We start from the raw sequence: 19050 nt of genomic DNA on the forward strand, positions 1-19050 counted from the left end.
TCAGAACAGTTATAAATCATTTTAAAAAAGAGCACACGGAGCTCCCCCGGGAAGAGCCTGGTCGCGCCACGACTTCGCGGACACAAACAATTTTAAGTGCAAGTGGTGGGTTGAATAGTGCGCGGACCCGGGCGCCTGCTGCATCATCATCGGCGGCGGCACACACCGGAGCATCGTCGCGAAGCCGTCCATCCTCGCGGCCACCCACGTCCTCCGCAGCCACCTCATCATCATCGAGGACACCACCTGCGGGAACAACAACATCGTCGCCGAGGACAGCACCATCCCGGACCGCAGGGCAGTCCCCCACATACGCGGCCGTCACTGCAGCGGGGCCGTCGACACGGACATCATCGTCGACGGCCCACCTGTCAACATCGCGGGAGGCGGCCATATTGGATATGGCCGCCATGACGGCCGCCACGAGGAGCGTCGCATCGAGAGGTACCGCCGCATACACAGGTAAGGCGCGCCATATTCAAGATGGCGGATTCCCTAGGGAAGATGGCGCGGCCAATAAGAAGAGGCCGTCTCCAGCGTCAAGGGAGGCGCGCGTTAGCCCCCGTGGAGGACCACACGGGGGCCCTTCAACATCAAGGAGGACCTCCGCAACCCCCCCCACCCCCACCACAGGGGGGGGAACAACAATAACAACGAGGAGCATGCGGAGGTCCATAAGCGCGCCTCTCGTGAAGAGCGGCGTGGCAAGGCCGGTGCGCATGCCCCCCAGGAGGTCGCCGAACACAATTTCACCATCGTTTGGCGGCCTGGGGGGCACAGGAAGGAGGACGCCCGAGAGGACCCCCCCGATGACATCCCAGGGGGGGCCTGTCACCAGGAGTAGAGCTACTCGGGCGTCCAGCGTACCGGCTGAGAAGATCGCCACGGAGACGGGACCCCTGGCCCGGCCACCGGCCAGGGGTGTGCTGCGGGGGCCCCCAACGACAGGGAGGAAGGACCAAGGGGCCCAGCCGGCAATTCCATCCCGTGCCGGCACCGCAGCACGCGACCTCTTGGCCGCGTTGACGCCGCGGAGCACTCCGGGGGAGGCGGTGGGGTCGGTGCGGACACCGACCCCGCAACGAGGGTCCCCGCCTCCCCGGATGACCCCCCCCACGCCATCCACCATCTACGGCGTGGTCATGGGGGTCACAGCAACAACACCACCGCTGGTGCCCGCGGCGTCGGGATCCGCCACTTTGACTACCTGCACGGTGACGACATCAACGTGCGGGTCCCCCGTGATGTCCACGGGGTACCCTGCGGGGAGGGGCGCAACACCATCTCCACCAGCGCGCCCTTCCCCCCTCCCTACCATCCGGGAGGTGTCGCCGTGCGAGGTGGTCCAGCGACCGGCGCGCCTTGCCCTCAGGAGAAGGAGGCCTCCACCACCACCAGCAGAGAGGCCTCAGGAGGAGCGGCGGTTGCCAGGAGGAGCGGCGCCGAGGACAACTCCCCCAACGCCATCATCGGGGGAGTCGGGGGACTCCGGTGGGCCGTGGAGGACAGTGGGGCGAAGAGCGAGGAGGCGGTGGAGCGGCGACTCCAGCGAAGGTGATAGTCCGCCGCCGGCGGGGCTGCAGCGGACGCCCGGCCATCCGCCACAAGTGCCGGCGAATAATTTAGGAACAGTGCCTATTGTGCGGCCATGCAGGGTCGTCCTGGAGCGGACCCTCGTCCGCTCCATCAGGGAGGTGAGCGCGAGCATCCCACATCCGAGGACCAACGAGGATGGAGCAACGGGAGAGCGTGCTGGACGGGACAACGCGGGACATCCGAGTGCCCAAGTAAGTGTCCCTGGGGTGATGGGTCGTCGGCGGGGTGAACCCGTAACCGGCGGCCCCGGAGCGAGCGGGCAGACACCGTCTGTCCAAATTAGGGGCGGGGGCGGGGAGCATCCCCGAGGCCCGCGGCGTGTGGCCGCTCCGCGCGGTCGGCCCTCCGGTGGCCAGCCTACCCCTGCGGCTGCTGCAAGGCAACGCAGGCGGGAACGCTTGGCTGTCCGTGACGGGCTGGTGGCGCGGGCGGAAACCGTCGCCTCGATTGCTGACCTGGAGGAGTTGGCGGCCTTGGTCGCTAATTACTTCGGGGAGGATGCACCGGGTGTGGCTCGCGGGGGTGTTCCCGGCGTCCGCGATCGCCCGGATCGGTCGCGTGGGGCGCGAGCGCGTCGGGGTGCGGGGGGAGTGCCGGCGCGAGACGGCGACAGTCGGGGGCCGGTACCGGCCGGTCCCCAGGAGTCGGGAGAAGGACGCGGGGGCTGGGTACGCGAAGCTACGCGTCTCCAGGCCTTGTACAGGGCGAACCGTCGCAGGGCAGTTCGAGAAGTGCTGCAGGGGCCCGCTGAATCGTGCCAGTTGCCGAAACAGCGGATCCAGGCACACTTCGAAGAGCTGTATAGCGGCGGTGAACTCCTGGACACGCCGGACGCTGAGGTGGAGCGGACTCAACCGCCGGCCGAGGGCGAGGGGTTCGAATACCTGCTCGATCCCTTCACGGAGATAGAGGTGGACCGGCGGCTCCGGCGTATGACTAATTCTGCGCCGGGGCCCGACGGTGTCACTTACCGTGACCTCCGTGGAGCGGATCCGGGTGTTCGGCTCCTCACCGCGTTTTACAACGCATGCCTTCGGCACGAGACAGTTCCAGCGTCCTGGAAGACCTCCAACACCATATTGGTGTATAAGAAAGGGGACCGCGAGAACATCGAGAACTGGCGCCCTCTCGCGCTGGGGGACACGACCCCCAAACTTTTCGCGGCGCTCGTTGCCGATCGTATGACCGACTGGGCGATCAATAATAACATTTTAAGTCCGGCCCAGAAGGGATTCCTGCGGGACGAGGGGTGCTATGAGCACAACTTTGTCCTGCAGGAGATCCTAACTGAGGCACGGAGGACAAGGCGGCAGGCGGTCGTCGCGTGGCTGGACCTATCCAATGCGTTTGGATCGGTCCCGCACGCGGTGATCCGCCGCGCTCTCGTTCGCTCCGGGGTGCCGGGGGGCATCGTCAATATATGGAACTCCATGTATGACGGATGCACCACACGGGTTCGCGCCGCCGACGGACTCACTGCCCCAATCCCTGTTCGCTCGGGGGTTCGGCAAGGTTGTCCGCTGAGCCCAATAATATTTGACCTCGCTATCGACTCGGTACTGCGTGCAGTCACCGAGGTTGATGCGGGGTACGATTTATTGGGCTCTCGCGTCAGTATTCTGGCGTATGCGGACGACATTGCACTCGTTGCCGATACGCCTGAGGGAATGCAGCGGCTTTTGGCTGCTGCAGAGGAGGGAGCATCGTTGGTGGGACTGCGGTTCAACCCCGCTAAATGTGCCACCCTGCACATCGGTGCGGGAGCAGGCAGCGGGGTCCTACCGACGACCTTCCAAATCCAGGGATCGCCCGTTCGACCCCTTGCATCCGGTGAGCCGTATCACCACCTTGGCGTCCCGACGGGTCACTCGGTCGACCAAACGCCATACACCGCCATCGGGGGCGTCCTGGAGGACCTCGGCGCGGTTGACCGGTCTCTCCTTGCTCCGTGGCAGAAACTAGAGTTGGTGGCAACTAACATCCTGCCACGGATGGATTTTCTGCTGCGGGGGGCCGCAGTTGAGAAGCGTCCTTTAAAAGCGGCGGACTTAGAGATCCGCCGCAAGGCTAAGGCCTGGCTCAATCTCCCGCAGAGAGCCAGCGCGGAAGTGGTCTACCTCCCTCCCAGCCGGGGGGGTTGTGGGCTGCTTCCGCTTGCTGACCTCGCGGATGTCCTGTCCGTCGCGCACGCCTACCGTATGCTTACGGCTGGCGACGAGACGGTCAGGACGCTCGCGTGGGCGTCTCTGCGGGGGGTTGTAGCCAGGCGCATAGGAAGTCCTCCGACCAACGAGGACCTCGCGGCCTTCCTCTCCGGTTCGCAGGAGGGGAGGCTGCGGGATGGGGGGGAACGCTCCCTGTGGTCGAGGGCCCGGAATGCCGCGCGGAGACAATCTGAAAGGTTGTCCCTTCGGTGGGTATGGTGTGCGGCGACCGAGGGGCTCATTGTCGAGTGCCGAGGGCCCAGGGGCGACGCGGTTAAGGTCCCACCTGGTGCTCGTAACCAGGTGGTGACTCGTCTGCGCTCAGCGGTGGCGGCTTTTTGCGCGGGCACGCTTTTGCGTAAGCCAGACCAGGGGAAGGTGTACGAGGTGTCGTCGCGGGCGGGTGTGAGCAATCACTATGTCCGCGGCGGCAGCTTTACCCGCTTCGCCGACTGGCGCTTTATCCATCGCGCCAGGTTGGATGTCCTCCCCCTTAACGGTGCACGCCGTTGGGGGGAGGGGGACCGTAGATGTCGGCGATGCGGTGCGGCAGCCGAGACCCTTCCCCACGTTTTAGGTCATTGCGGGATCCACTCAGCCGCCATTCAGCTGAGACATGACGCCGTGTTGCACCGCCTCTGGAAGGCTTGTCGGATGCCGGGGGAGAAACGGGTCAACCGGCGGGTCGAGGGCATCGACGGGGAACTTGGTGAACTCCGACCGGATCTTGTGATTCGGAACGAGCGAACCAAGTGCGTCGTTATCTGCGACGTGACCACCCCCTTTGAAAACCGCTGGGAGGCTTTCGATGAAGCCAGGGCGAGGAAAGTTGCCAAGTACTCGCCCTTGGCTGAGGAGCTCCAGCGGCGGGGATATCGCGTCGTGGTGACGGCCTTCGTCGTCGGTGCCCTCGGCTCTTGGGACCCGAGGAATGAGGCGGTGTTGAGAGTGCTTAGGATTGGTAACGCCTACGCCTCTATGATGCGCCGCCTCATTGTCTCGGATACCATTCGCTGGTCCCGGGACATTTACGTGGAGCACGTGTCTGGCGTTCGCCAGTACGCCGCTCCTTCTCGTCCCTCGGCTGAGGGGGTGCTCGCGACACCTCCTCGCGCGATTCGCCGGCGCTGGCCCACCAACGCGTAGGTGCGGCACTTCAGCGTGTTTGTCTCATTTCGTTTGCGTGTATGAATGTCGCGTAATTTATAGCGTGCGTCGTCTTGCCCACCCCTTTTTATTTTTCGGGCTGAGTGAGCAGGGGCTTAGCCATGTGCCGAGCCCCTCCTCGCTCCCCTGTTTTTATTTTGTGACCCCCCTTTATATTTTTATATTGCATGTTGTGTGGGCCTGTCTGTTCGAGTGTGAATGCCGCGTATCCGAATATTGTATTTTACTCGAGTGTGAATGTGTCGCGAAATGTTTTAATTATATATAATATTAGCCGCGTGCGCGCCCCCGGGCCCTTTTAATCTACGACTTCTTCTCTGTGATCGGCCCGGGGGCGGTCTAGCTGTGATATTGATATGCATTGCCCCGGTCTGCCAGCCGGGGCAATTATACTATCAAATGTTTTTATCCTCGCGACCTGGGGGAGGCTAGTGCTCCCCCAGTCCTTTAGTTTTTATGACCCACTGGCGGGGGGGGTCTTTTGTCCCCCGCCCATATTTTTAAGTTATTGGCGCGCGGCCAAAAGCCGCTTTTTATTGTATAGCACCCCGGGGAGGCTTGTCTCCCCGGGGAACATTCTTTGAAAATAAAGTGGCTTTTATCTGTTCTTATCAGCTTAATATCTGATACAATCCCCATAGGGGATTCAGAATATTAAACTGATTTTTGGAGCCTGGCGGGTGACCGGAGCTTGCTCCGACTCTGCCGCGGGTCGGCCTGGCATTGCAGTACAGCCAGGAACGGCCTAACTAACCTATAAAACATATATAGATTGGTTAGGTAACCGTGGTAGAGAGCCTGCGTTGCACTCAGGCACCAGGAGTCGGCGATTTCTGGATCCCCGGGCACCCGCGTGCAATTACTCGCACCGCGCGCGGGTGATTTTTATACTTATTTATATATATATTTGTGTGTGTGTTTGACTTAGCTCGGGGATAGTTATTTATTTATTTATTTATATATATTCCGTGAGTGTGAGTGCCGCGTTTTCGTTTATTTTAATTTCGCCGAGAAGCGAACTTTTATATTTTTGTCGCGCGGTCGTCGTATTTGTGAAGTGCCGCGACGCGTGTGCTCCGTGACAGTTAGTGGTTAGGAATCCCACGCGACCTGGGGCTCTGTGCCATAGAGTCTTATTTATTTGCGTATATTTATTTATTTGTATATTTGTATATTTTGTTATGGCGCAGAGTCCCCCGCGAGTAATCGTGCTCGCATACCCCTTGCCGGAGCGGCTCTATTGTCCGCGCTGTCGAGGGGGTGCGAGCAACGTCATAGGGTCCGTGGGATCCTTCAGTGATCAGGCTCATTTAATTAGACATTTGAAAAAGCATCACCCGGGGGACACAGTTTCATACAAGTGCTCCGTGTGCGAATATAGGGGGACCGGAAAAGTCCCCCTTAGAACAGTTATAAATCATTTTAAGAAAGAGCACACGGAGCTCCCCCGGGAAGAGCCTGGTCGCGCCACGACTTCTGGGGCACAAAGAACAATTAGTGCAAGTGGTGGGCTTGTGAGTGCGCGGACCCGGGCGCCTGCTGCATCATCATCGGCGGCGGCACACACCGGAGCATCGTCGCGAAGCCGTCCATCCTCGCGGCCGCCCACCTCCTCCGCAGCCACCTCATCGTCAACGAGGACACCACCTGCGGACATAACAACACCATCGCCGAGGACAACAACATCCCGGACCGCAGGGCAGTCCCCCACATACGCGGCCGTCACTGCAGCGGGGCCGGCGACACTTCCATCATCGTCGTCGGCCCACCTGTCAACATCACGGAGGGCGGCCATGTTGGATATGGCCGCCATGACGGCCGCCACGAGGAGCGTCGCTACAAGAGAGACCGCCGCAACATCAGGTAAGGCGCGCCATATTACTAAAGATGGCGGATTCCCTAGGCAAGATGGCGCGGCCAATGGAAAGAGGCCGTCTCCAGCGTCAAGGGAGGCGCGCGTTAGCCCCCGTGGAGGACCACACGGGGGCCCTTCAACATCCAGGAGGACCTCCGCAACCCCCCACCACCACCACGGGGGAATCGATTACAACGAGGAGCATGCGGAGGTCCATAAGCGCGCCTCTCGTGAAGAGCGGCGTGGCAAGGCCGGTGCGTATGCCCCCCAGGAGGTCGCCGAACACGATTTCTCCATCGTTTGGCGGCCTGGGGGGCACAGGAAGGAGGACGCCCGAGAGGACCCCCCCGATGACATCCCAGGGGGGGCCGGTCACCAGGAGTCGTGCGACTCGGGCGTCCAGCGTACCGGCTGAGAAGATCGCCACGGAGACGGGACCCCTGGCCCGGCCAACGGCCAGGGGTGTGCTGAGGGGGCCCCCAACGACAGGGAGGAAGGACCAAGGGGCCCAGCCGGCAATTCCATCCCGTGCCGGCACCGCAGCACGTGACCTCTTGGCCGCGTTGACGCCGCGGAGCACTCCGGGGGAGGCGGTGGGGTCGGTGCGGACACCGACCCCGCAACGTGGGTCCCCGCCTCCCCGGATGACCCCCCCCACGCCATCCACCATCTACGGCGTGGTCATGGGGGTCACAGCAACAACACCACCGCTGGTGCCCGCGGCGTCGGGATCCGCCACTTTGACCACCTGCACGGTGACGACATCGACGTGCGGGTCCCCCGTGATGTCCACGGGGTACCCTGCGGGGAGGGGCGCAACTCCATCACCACCAGCGCGCCCCTCCCCCCTCCCTACCATCCGGGAGGTGTCGCCGTGCGAGGTGGTCCAGCGACCGGCGCGCCTTGCCCTTAGGAGGAGAAGGCCCCAACCACCACCATCAGCGGGGCCTACGGAGGAGCGGCGGTCACCTGGAGGAGCGGCGCCGAGGACAACTCCCCCAACGCCATCATCGGGGGAGTCGGGGGACTCTGGTGGGCCGTGGAGGACAGTGGGGCGAAGAGCGAGGAGACGGTGGAGCGGCGACTCCACAGAAGGTGATAGTCCGCCGCCGGCGGGGTTGCAGCGGACGCCCGGTCATCCGCCACAAGTGCCGGCGAATAATTACGAAACAGTGCCTATTGTGCGGCCATGCAGGGTCGTCTTGGAGCGGACCCTCGTCCGCTCCATCAGGGAGGTGAGTGCGAGCATCCCACATCCGAGGACCAGCGAGGATGGAGCATCGGGAGCGCGTGCTGGACGGGACAACGCGGGACATCCGAGTGCCCAAGTAAGTGTCCCTGGGGTGATGGGTCGTCGGCGGGGTGAACCCGTAACCGGCGGCCCCGGAGCGAGCGGGCAGACACCGTCTGTCCAAATTAGGGGCGGGGGCGGGGAGCATCCCCGAGGCCCGCGGCGTGTGGCCGCTCCGCGCGATCGGCCCTCCGGTGGCCAGCCTACCCCTGCGGCTGCTGCAAGGCAACGCAGGCGGGAACGCTTGGCTGTCCGTGACGGGCTGGTGGCGCGGGCGGAAACCGTCGCCTCGATTGCTGACCTGGAGGAGTTGGCGGCCTTGGTCGCTAATTACTTCGGGGAGGACGCACCGGGTGTGGCTCGCGGGGGTGTTCCCGGCGTCCGCGATCGCCCGGATCGGTCGCGTGGGGCGCGAGCGCGTCGGGGTGCGGGGGGAGTGCCGGCGCGAGACGGCGACAGTCGGGGACCGGTACCGGCCGGTCCCCAGGAGTCGGGAGAAGGACGCGGGGGCTGGGTACGCGAAGCTACGCGTCTTCAGGCCTTGTACAGGGCGAACCGTCGCAGGGCAGTCCGAGAAGTGCTGCAGGGGCCCGCTGAATCGTGCCAGTTGCCGAAACAGCGGATCCAGGCACACTTCGAAGGGCTGTATAGCGGCGGCGAACTCCTGGACACGCCGGACGCTGAAGTGGAGCGGACTCAACCGCCGGCCGAGGGCGAGGGGTTCGAATACCTGCTCGATCCCTTCACGGAGATAGAGGTGGACCGGCGGCTCCGGCGTATGACTAATTCTGCGCCGGGGCCCGACGGTGTCACTTACCGTGACCTCCGTGGAGCGGATCCGGGTGTTCGGCTCCTCACCGCGTTTTACAACGCATGCCTTCGGCACGAGACAGTTCCAGCGTCCTGGAAGACCTCCAACACCATATTGGTGTATAAGAAAGGGGACCGCGAGAACTTAGAGAACTGGCGCCCTCTCGCGCTGGGGACACGACCCCCAAGCTTTCGCGGCGCTCGTCGCCGATCGTATGACCGACTGGGCGATCACATATAACATCTTGAGTCCGGCCCAGAAGGGATTCCTGCGGGACGAGGGGTGCTATGAGCACAACTTTGTCCTGCAGGAGATCCTAACTGAGGCACGGAGGACAAGGCGGCAGGCGGTCGTCGCGTGGCTGGACCTATCCAATGCGTTTGGATCGGTCCCGCACGCGGTGATCCGCCGCGCTCTCGTTCGCTCCGGGGTGCCGGGGGGCATCGTCAATATATGGAACTCCATGTATGACGGATGCACCACACGGGTTCGCGCCGCCGACGGACTCACTGCCCCAATCCCTGTTCGCTCGGGGGTTCGGCAAGGTTGTCCGCTGAGCCCGATAATATTTGACCTCGCTATCGACTCGGTACTGCGTGCAGTTACCGAGGTTGATGCGGGGTACGATTTATTGGGCTCTCGCGTCAGTATTCTGGCGTATGCGGACGACATTGCACTCGTTGCCGATACGCCTGAGGGAATGCAGCGGCTTCTGGCTGCTGCAGAGGAGGGAGCATCGTCGGTGGGACTGCGGTTCAACCCCGCTAAATGTGCCACCCTGCACATCGGTGCGGGAGCAGGCAGCGGGGTCCTGCCGACGACCTTCCAAATCCAGGGATCGCCCGTTCGACCCCTTGCATCCGGTGAGCCGTATCACCACCTTGGCGTCCCGACGGGTCACTCGGTCGACCAAACGCCATACACCGCCATCGGGGGCGTCCTGGAGGACCTCGGCGCGGTTGACCGGTCTCTCCTTGCTCCGTGGCAGAAACTAGAGTTGGTGGCAACTAACATCCTGCCACGGATGGATTTTCTGCTGCGGGGGGCCGCAGTTGAGAAGCGTCCTTTAAAAGCGGCGGACTTAGAGATCCGCCGCAAGGCTAAGGCCTGGCTCAATCTCCCGCAGAGAGCCAGCGCGGAAGTGGTCTACCTCCCTCCCAGCCGGGGGGGTTGTGGGCTGCTTCCGCTTGCTGACCTCGCGGATGTCCTGTCCGTCGCGCACGCCTACCGTATGCTTACGGCTGGCGACGAGACGGTCAGGACACTCGCGTGGGCGTCTCTGCGGGGGGTTGTAGCCAGGCGCATAGGAAGTCCTCCGACCAACGAGGACCTCGCGGCCTTCCTCTCCGGTTCGCAGGAGGGGAGGCTGCGGGATGGGGGGGAACGCTCGCTGTGGTCGAGGGCCCGGAATGCTGCGCGGAGACAATCCGATAGGTTGTCCCTTCGGTGGGTATGGTGTGCGGCGACCGAGGGGCTCATTGTCGAGTGCCGAGGGCCCAGGGGCGACGCGGTTAAGGTCCCACCTGGTGCTCGTAACCAGGTGGTGACTCGTCTGCGCTCAGCGGTGGCGGCTTTTTACGCGGGCACGCTTTTGCGTAAGCCAGACCAGGGGAAGGTGTTTGAGGTGTCGTCGCGGGCGGGTGTGAGCAATCACTATGTCCGCGGCGGCAGCTTTACCCGCTTCGCCGACTGGCGCTTTATCCATCGCGCCAGGTTGGATGTCCTCCCCCTTAACGGTGCACGCCGTTGGGGGGAGGGGGACCGCAGATGTCGGCGATGCGGTGCGGCAGCCGAGACCCTTCCCCACGTTTTAGGTCATTGCGGGATCCACTCAGCCGCCATTCAGCTGAGACATGACGCCGTGTTGCACCGCCTCTGGAAGGCTTGTCGGATGCCGGGGGAAAAACGGGTCAACCGGCGGGTCGAGGGCATCGACGGGGAACTTGGTGAACTCCGACCGGATCTTGTGATTCGGAACGAGCGAACCAAGTGCGTCGTTATCTGCGACGTGACCGTCCCCTTTGAAAACCGCTGGGAGGCTTTCGATGAAGCCAGGGCGAGGAAAGTTGCCAAGTACTCGCCCTTGGCTGAGGAGCTCCAGCGGCGGGGATATCGCGTCGTGGTGACGGCCTTCGTCGTCGGTGCCCTCGGCTCTTGGGACCCGAGGAATGAGGCGGTGTTGAGAGTGCTTAGGATTGGTAACGCCTACGCCTCTATGATGCGCCGCCTCATTGTCTCGGATACCATTCGCTGGTCCCGGGACATTTACGTGGAGCACGTGTCTGGCGTTCGCCAGTACGCCGCTCCTTCTCGTCCCTCGGCTGAGGGGGTGCTCGCGACACCTCCTCGCGCGATTCGCCGGCGCTGGCCCACCAACGCGTAGGTGCGGCACTTCAGTGTGGTTGTTTATTTCGTTTGCGTGTATGAATGTCGCGTAATTTATAGCGTGCGTTGTCTTGCCCACCCCTTTTTATTTTTGCGGGCTGAGTGAGCAGGGGCTTAGCCATGTGCCGAGCCCCTCCTCGCTCCCCTGGTTTTATTTTATGACCCTCTTTTTATTTTTATATTGCATGTTGTGTGGGCCTGTCTGTTCGAGTGTGAATGCCGCGTATCCGAATATTGTATTTTACTCGAGTGTGAATGTGTCGCGAAATGTTTTAATTATATATAATATTAGCCGCGTGCGCGCCCCCGGGCCCTTTTAATCTACGACTTCTTATCTGTGATCGGCCCGGGGGCGGACTATCTGTGATTTAGATATGCATTGCCCCGGTCTGCCAGCCGGGGCAATTATACTATCAAATTTTTTATCCTCGTGACCTGGGGGAGGCTAATGCTCCCCCAGCGCTTAGTTCTTACGACCCACTGGCGGGGGGGGTCTTTTGTCTCCCGCCCATATTTTAAGAATATCGCGCGCGGCCAAAAGCCGTATTTTATTGTATTAGCACCCCGGGGGGGCTTGTCTCCCCGGGGAACATTTATTGAAATAAACGGCTTGTATCTGTTCTTATCAGCTTAATATCTGATACAATCCCCATAGGGGATTCAGAATATTAAACTGATTTTTGGAGCCTGGCGGGTGACCGGAGCTTGCTCCGACTCTGCCGCGGGTCGGCCTGGCATTGCAGTACAGCCAGGAACGGCCTAATCTAACCTAAAAGGTTAATATAGATTAGGTAACCGTGGTAGAGTGCCTGCGTTGCACTCAGGCACCAGGAGTCAGCGTCTTCTGGATCCCCGGGCACCCGCGTGCAATTACTCGCACCGCGCGCGGGTGAGTTTTATACATTTTATTTATTTATTTTGTGTTGGTCTTGGCTCGGGGATAGTTATTTATTTATTTATTTATATATATTCCGTGAGTGTGAGTGCCGCGTTTTCGTTTATTTTAATTTCGCCGAGAAGCGAACTTTTATTTTTGTCGCGCGGTCGTGTTCTGAAGTGCCGCGACGCGTGTGCTCCGTGACAGTTTGTGGTTAGGAATCCCACGCGACCTGGGGCTCTGTGCCATATAGTGTTTATTTATTTGTGTTTATTTATTTATTTATTTGTATATTTGTATATTTTGTTATGGCGCAGAGTCCCCCGCGAGTAATCGTGCTCGCATACCCCTTGCCGGAGCGGCTCTATTGTCCGCGCTGTCGAGGGGGTGCGAGTAACGTCATAGGGTCCGTGGGATCCTTCAGTGATCAGGCTCACTTGGTGCGCCATTTGAAAAAGCACCACCCGGGGGATACGGTCGATTATAAGTGCTCCGTGTGCAATTATAGGGGGGCCGGTAAGGTCCCCCTTCGTAACGTAATAAATCATTATAAGAAAGAGCACACGGAGCTCCCCCGGGAGGAGCCTGGTCGCGCCACGACTTCCGGGGCACAACAAACTTTAAGTGCAAGTGGTGGGCTTGTGAGTGCGCGGACCCGGGCGCCTGCTGCATCGTCTTCGGCGGCGGCACACACCGGAGCATCGTCGCGAAGCCGTCCATCCTCGCGGCCACCCACCTCCTCCGCAGCCACCTCATCTTCAACGAGGACACCACCTGCGGGAACATCAACATCGTCGCCACGGACAACAGCATCCTGGACCGCAGGGCAGTCCCCCACATACGCGGCCGTCACTGCAGCGGGGCCGGCGACACTTCCATCATCGTCGTCGGCCCACCTGTCAAAATCACGGAGGGCGGCCATATTGGATATGGCCGCCATGACGGCCGCCACGAGGAGCGTCGCTACAAGAGAGACCGCCGCATCCACAGGTAAGGCGCGCCATATTCAAGATGGCGGATCTCTTTATAGGGAAGATGGCGCGGCCAATGGAAAGAGGCCGTCTCCAGCGTCAAGGGAGGCGCGCGTTAGCCCCCGTGGAGGACCACACGGGGGCCCCTCAACATCAAGGAGGACCTCCGCAACCCCCCCCACCACCACCACAGGGGGGGGAACCACAATAACAACGAGGAGTATGCGGAGGTCCATAAGCGCGCCTCTCGTGAAGAGCGGCGTGGCAAGGCCGGTGCGCATGCCCCCCAGGAGGTCGCCGAACGTAATTTCACCACCGTTTGGCGGCCTGGGGGGCACAGGAAGGAGGACGCCCGAGAGGACCCCCCCGATGACATCCCAGGGGGGGCCCATCACCAGGAGTCGTGCGACTCGGGCGTCCAGCGTACCGGCTGAGAAGATCGCCATGGAGACGGGACCCCTGGCCCGGCCAACGGCCAGGGGTGTGCTGAGGGGGCCCCCAACGACTGGGAGGAAGGACCAAGGGGCCCAGCCGGCAATTCCATCCCGTGCCGGCACCGCAGCACGTGACCTCTTGGCCGCGTTGACGCCGCGGAGCACTCCGGGGGAGGCGGTGGGGTCGGTGCGGACACCGACCCCGCAACGTGGGTCCCCGCCTCCCCGGATGACCCCCCCCACGCCATCCACCATCTACGGCGTGGTCATGGGGGTCACAGCAACAACACCACCGCTGGTGCCCGCGGCGTCGGGATCCGCCACCTTAACCACCTGCACGGTGACGACATCAACGTGCGGGTCCCCCGTGATGTCCACGGGGTACCTTGCAGGGAGGGGCGCAACTCCATCTCCACCAGCGCGCCCCTCCCCCCTCCCTACCATCCGGGAGGTGTCGCCGTGCGAGGTGGTCCAGCGACCGGCGCGCCTTGCCCTAAGAAGGAAGAGGCCTCCACCACCATCTACAGCGGGGCCTATGGAGGAGCGGCGGTCACCTGGAGGAGCGGCGCCGAGGACAACTCCCCCAACGCCATCATCGGGGGAGTCGGGGGACTCTGGTGGGCCGTGGAGGACAGTGGGGCGAAGAGTGAGGAGACGGTGGAGCGGCGACTCCACAGAAGGTGATAGTCCGCCGCCGGCGGGGCTGCAGCGGACGCCCGGCCATCCGCCACAAGTGCCGGCGAATGTACAAGTAGCGCCAAATGTGCGGCCATGCAGGGTCGTCCTGGAGCGGACCCTCGTCCGCTCCATCAGGGAGGTGAGTGCGAGCATCCCACATCCGAGGACCAGCGAGGATGGAGCATCGGGAGCGCGTGCTGGACGGGACAACGCGGGACATCCGAGTGCCCAAGTAAGTGTCCCTGGGGTGATGGGTCGTCGGCGGGGTGAACCCGTAACCGGCGGCCCCGGAGCGAGCGGGCAGACACCGTCTGTCCAAATTAGGGGCGGGGGCGGGGAGCATCCCCGAGGCCCGCGGCGTGTGGCCGCTCCGCGCGGTCGGCCCTCCGGTGGCCAGCCTACCCCTGCGGCTGCTGCAAGGCAACGCAGGCGGGAACGCTTGGCTGTCCGTGACGGGCTGGTGGCGCGGGCGGAAACCGTCGCCTCGATTGCTGACCTGGAGGAGTTGGCGGCCTTGGTCGCTAATTACTTCGGGGAGGATGCACCGGGTGTGGCTCGCGGGGGTGTTCCCGGCGTCCGCGATCGCCCGGATCGGTCGCGTGGGGCGCGAGCGCGTCGGGGTGCGGGGGGAGTGCCGGCGCGAGACGGCGACAGTCGGGGGCCGGTACCGGCCGGTCCCCAGGAGTCGGGAGAAGGACGCGGGGGCTGGGTACGCGAAGCTACGCGTCTCCAGGCCTTGTACAGGGCGAACCGTCGCAGGGCAGTCCGAGAAGTGCTGCAGGGGCCCGCTGAATCGTGCCAGTTGCCGAAACAGCGGATCCAGGCACACTTCGAAGAGCTGTATAGCGGCGGTGAACTCCTGGACACGCCGGACGCTGAAGTGGAGCGGACTCAACCGCCGGCCGAGGGCGAGGGGTTCGAATACCTGCTCGATCCCTTCACGGAGATAGAGGTGGACCGGCGGCTCCGGCGTATGACTAATTCTGCGCCGGGGCCCGACGGTGTCACTTACCGTGACCTCCGTGGAGCGGATCCGGGTGTTCGGCTCCTCACCGCGTTTTACAACGCATGCCTTCGGCACGAGACAGTTCCAGCGTCCTGGAAGACCTCCAACACCATATTGGTGTATAAGAAAGGGGACCGCGAGAACATCGAGAACTGGCGCCCTCTCGCGCTGGGGGACACGACCCCCAAACTTTTCGCGGCGCTCGTCGCCGATCGTATGACCGACTGGGCGATCACATATAACATCTTGAGTCCGGCCCAGAAGGGATTCCTGCGGGACGAGGGGTGCTATGAGCACAACTTTGTCCTGCAGGAGATCCTAACTGAGGCGCGGAGGACAAGGCGGCAGGCGGTCGTCGCGTGGCTGGACCTATCCAATGCGTTTGGATCGGTCCCGCACGCGGTGATCCGCCGCGCTCTCGTTCGCTCCGGGTGCCGGGGGCATCGTCAATATATGGAATTCCATGTATGACGGATGCACCACACGGGTTCGCGCCGCCGACGGACTCACTGCCCCAATCCCTGTTCGCTCGGGGGTTCGGCAAGGTTGTCCGCTGAGCCCAATAATATTTGACCTCGCTATCGACTCGGTACTGCGTGCAGTCACCGAGGTTGATGCGGGGTACGATTTATTGGGCTCTCGCGTCAGTATTCTGGCGTATGCGGACGACATTGCACTCGTTGCCGATACGCCTGAGGGAATGCAGCGGCTTCTGGCTGCTGCAGAGGAGGGAGCATCGTCGGTGGGACTGCGGTTCAACCCCGCTAAATGTGCCACCCTGCACATCGGTGCGGGAGCAGGCAGCGGGGTCCTGCCGACGACCTTCCAAATCCAGGGATCGCCCGTTCGACCCCTTGCATCCGGTGAGCCGTATCACCACCTTGGCGTCCCGACGGGTCACTCGGTCGACCAAACGCCATACACCGCCATCGGGGGCGTCCTGGAGGACCTCGGCGCGGTTGACCGGTCTCTCCTTGCTCCGTGGCAGAAACTGGAGTTGGTGGCAACCAACATCCTGCCACGGATGGACTTTCTGCTGCGGGGGGCCACAGTGGAGAAGCGCCCGTTAAAACCGGCGGATCTCGAGATCCGTCGTAAGGCTAAGGCCTGGCTCAATCTCCCGCAGAGAGCCAGCGCGGAAGTGGTCTACCTCCCTCCCAGCCGGGGGGGTTGTGGGCTGCTTCCACTTGCTGACCTCGCGGATGTCCTGTCCGTCGCGCACGCCTACCGTATGCTTACGGCTGGCGACGAGACGGTCAGGACACTCGCGTGGGCGTCTCTGCGGGGGGTTGTAGCCAGGCGCATAGGAAGTCCTCCGACCAACGAGGACCTCGCGGCCTTCCTCTCCGGTTCGCAGGAGGGGAGGCTGCGGGATGGGGGGGAACGCTCCCTGTGGTCGAGGGCCCGGAATGCCGCGCGGAGACAATCTGAAAGGTTGTCCCTTCGGTGGGTATGGTGTGCGGCGACCGAGGGACTCATTGTCGAGTGCCGAGGGCCCAGGGGCGACGCGGTTAAGGTCCCACCTGGTGCTCGTAACCAGGTGGTGACTCGTCTGCGCTCAGCGGTGGCGGCCTTTTACGCGGGCACGCTTTTGCGTAAGCCAGACCAGGGAAGGTGTTTGAGGTGTCGTCGCGGGCGGGTGTGAGCAATCACTATGTCCGCGGCGGCAGCTTTACCCGCTTCGCCGACTGGCGCTTTATCCATCGCGCCAGGTTGGATGTCCTCCCCCTTAACGGTGCACGCCGTTGGGGGGAGGGGGACCGCAGATGTCGGCGATGCGGTGCGGCAGCCGAGACCCTTCCCCATGTCATCGGTCATTGCGGTATTCATTCCGCCGCCATTCAGCTGAGACATGACGCCGTATTGCACCGCCTCTGGAAGGCTTGTCGGATGCCGGGGGAGAAACGGGTCAACCGGCGGGTCGAGGGCATCGACGGGGAACTTGGTGAACTCCGACCGGATCTTGTGATTCGGAACGAGCGAACCAAGTGCGTCGTTATCTGCGACGTGACCGTCCCCTTCGAAAACCGCTGGGAGGCTTTCGATGAAGCCAGGGCGAGGAAAGTTGCCAAGTACTCGCCCTTGGCTGAGGAGCTCCAGCGGCGGGGATATCGCGTCGTGGTGACGGCCTTCGTCGTCGGTGCCCTCGGCTCTTGGGACCCGAGGAATGAGGCGGTGTTGAGAGTGCTTAGGATTGGTAACGCCTACGCCTTAGTTGTACGCTGCCATAGCGGAAACTCGTACAGATCCTACGAGCGAAAACCCATGCTGAGATATCGTCCGTTTTCCAAGGCGCGCAGCATCGACAGCTTGTTGATCTCGTTCAATATAACGGGTGGCATTCGCCATTGTATCTTGAATATGTTAATCACAGGCTTCAACGCCAAATTTCCAATCAGACAATTGTTGTCGTTGCGCGATTGTATTAAAATCAACTCGTGACGAGCGTTAATCACAATGTTTGTAATCTTCGCAAAATCCCAATAACATGTAGAGTGGTACCCAAAAATTAAAGTATACATTCGCATTAGTCTGCGCATACCAGCCGGCGTTCCTCATAATTACGGTTCTATCGGATGATATCGTTACATAATTCTTGAGTGTGCTAGTTATTTCTACATTTCTTATTACGATCAATCTCCACCGTCGAGTTCGTATCGAATCTCATTGAACATGAACGCGATGCAATTATTTCCCAGAGTTACAGCAGATCCTTCAGCTGGTTTGTTTAGCGTTAGTTTTCCTTCAATGTATAGAAAACTCTCATACAGCAATGTATACATAATCCTGTATAATCCTGTTGTTGTATGGGTATTCGTTTCTCGTCGCTGTGTTCAAACGTTGTGTTGGCGTACAGATTGTACGTATGAGTCTCGATTTCGACGATACGATTGTCAAAGACCGGCTCGCCTCGAATATTAAGGATGTCGGTCATGTTTTCTCAGACATTACGTAACGCGAAGCCCAAAGGTTGTAAAAATTCAATGTTCGACGCGCTGAGCTTCTTTCTCGTCTTTTTAGCGCAACCTAATGATGATGATGATAATGATGATGATGATCGGATGGTATCATCAATCGGCACCGTAAAGATATTATTATCTCTCACGTTCTTCTTCGAGTCGTTCAACACGAGCATCTCATGTATCGCACGCTAATTTTGTCGCCGTCGTACGTGCAATCTAATGGTGATTTCTTCTCCTCGAAAATCGAAAAATCGTCAATCTTGATCCGCGACGCGTATCATTAGATCCGTAATGCTCCGAGCAATGATCGGCAGATAAATGATCTGCGCAGGCTTTTCCGATATCTTGGTGGCACGCTCGGTGAAAATTCATGTATCGTATGAACGCGTTTATCGTTCCTGTAAGCACCCACGGTCACGTTACTCTTTATACGGATAATGTTTACGTTGATGATATTAATCGGTACGTCCGATTGATGCCACTGTCTCGGCTGCAATATGCGGTTCGAGAATCCCAATAACGATCCAATGTTTTTGGGTTTGTTAAAGTTTACTCTGAAAGCGCACCTGTTCTCGCTATTCATCGTATTATAATTAGCGCGGAATACTATCGAGTATTCTATATTTTCGTCCTCGTCACCGTTCGCTCGAACGGTTTCCTCTCCTGACGGGATATCACCGCATTTATCAACACGATTGTCGGAGCGAAACACGCGTCGCAGGCATTTCTGTAAAATTTCACGATTCAAAATGGCGTTGTATGGCGTGTATCTCGTACGATCCTTCGGGAATCGTAATTTCCGTGTCATTTTC

The 19050-nt window shown here is 61.0% G+C and overlaps 2 protein-coding genes and 2 non-coding genes across 7 annotated transcripts; 3 read left to right on the top strand and 1 right to left on the bottom strand.

Annotated features, from left to right (window-relative positions):
• Nucleotides 1–787: 787 nt before the first annotated feature.
• Nucleotides 788–17479, top strand: LOC126854332 (uncharacterized). Of its 3 annotated transcripts, none has more exons than XM_050600937.1 (2): nt 788–4079; nt 16792–17479. In XM_050600937.1, the coding sequence occupies exons 1-2, from the start codon at nt 810–812 to the stop codon at nt 16918–16920; spliced, it is 3399 nt and encodes a 1132-aa protein (XP_050456894.1). In that variant the 5' UTR covers nt 788–809; the 3' UTR covers nt 16921–17479. The 3 variants fall into 3 exon arrangements, with proteins under 3 accessions (XP_050456894.1, XP_050456875.1, XP_050456884.1); XM_050600918.1 differs by lacking the exon at nt 16792–17479 and adding an exon at nt 11322–11729 and having other exon boundaries at nt 788–4963; XM_050600927.1 differs by lacking the exon at nt 16792–17479 and adding an exon at nt 10638–11729 and having other exon boundaries at nt 788–4276.
• Nucleotides 5541–5721, top strand: LOC126855173 (U2 spliceosomal RNA). Its single transcript, XR_007688204.1, has one exon. It is a non-coding gene; the product is annotated as a U2 spliceosomal RNA (small nuclear RNA).
• Nucleotides 6148–13471, bottom strand: LOC126854585 (uncharacterized). Of its 2 annotated transcripts, none has more exons than XM_050601496.1 (2): nt 13322–13471; nt 6148–6975 (listed from the first exon to the last, which is right to left on the bottom strand). In XM_050601496.1, exons 1-2 carry the CDS (start codon nt 13436–13438, stop codon nt 6385–6387), a joined length of 708 nt encoding a protein of 235 aa, XP_050457453.1. In that variant the 5' UTR covers nt 13439–13471; the 3' UTR covers nt 6148–6384. The 2 variants fall into 2 exon arrangements, with proteins under 2 accessions (XP_050457453.1, XP_050457463.1); XM_050601506.1 differs by having other exon boundaries at nt 6148–6736; nt 13083–13471.
• LOC126855168 (U2 spliceosomal RNA) lies at nt 11899–12077 on the top strand. The gene has a single exon (XR_007688203.1). It is a non-coding gene; the product is annotated as a U2 spliceosomal RNA (small nuclear RNA).
• Nucleotides 17480–19050: the final 1571 nt, after the last annotated feature.

Source organism: Cataglyphis hispanica, chromosome 1 (genome assembly GCF_021464435.1).
Source record: "Cataglyphis hispanica isolate Lineage 1 chromosome 1, ULB_Chis1_1.0, whole genome shotgun sequence".
Classification (NCBI taxonomy): domain Eukaryota; kingdom Metazoa; phylum Arthropoda; class Insecta; order Hymenoptera; family Formicidae; genus Cataglyphis; species Cataglyphis hispanica.

What these genes read in the sequence shown, in the direction of transcription:
- LOC126854332 (XM_050600918.1), top strand. Translation starts at nt 810, where the DNA reads ATGACATCCCAGGGGGGGCCTGTCACCAGGAGTAGAGCTACTCGGGCG.
- LOC126854585 (XM_050601496.1), bottom strand. Translation starts at nt 13,438, where the DNA reads ATGCGCACCGGCCTTGCCACGCCGCTCTTCACGAGAGGCGCGCTTATG. An exon ending in TGGTGGGGGGGGTTGCGGAG is followed by an intron (nt 6,976 to 13,321) that starts GTCCTCCTTGAT and finishes GGGGTTGCGGAG; the next exon opens with GTCCTCCTGGATGTTGAAGG.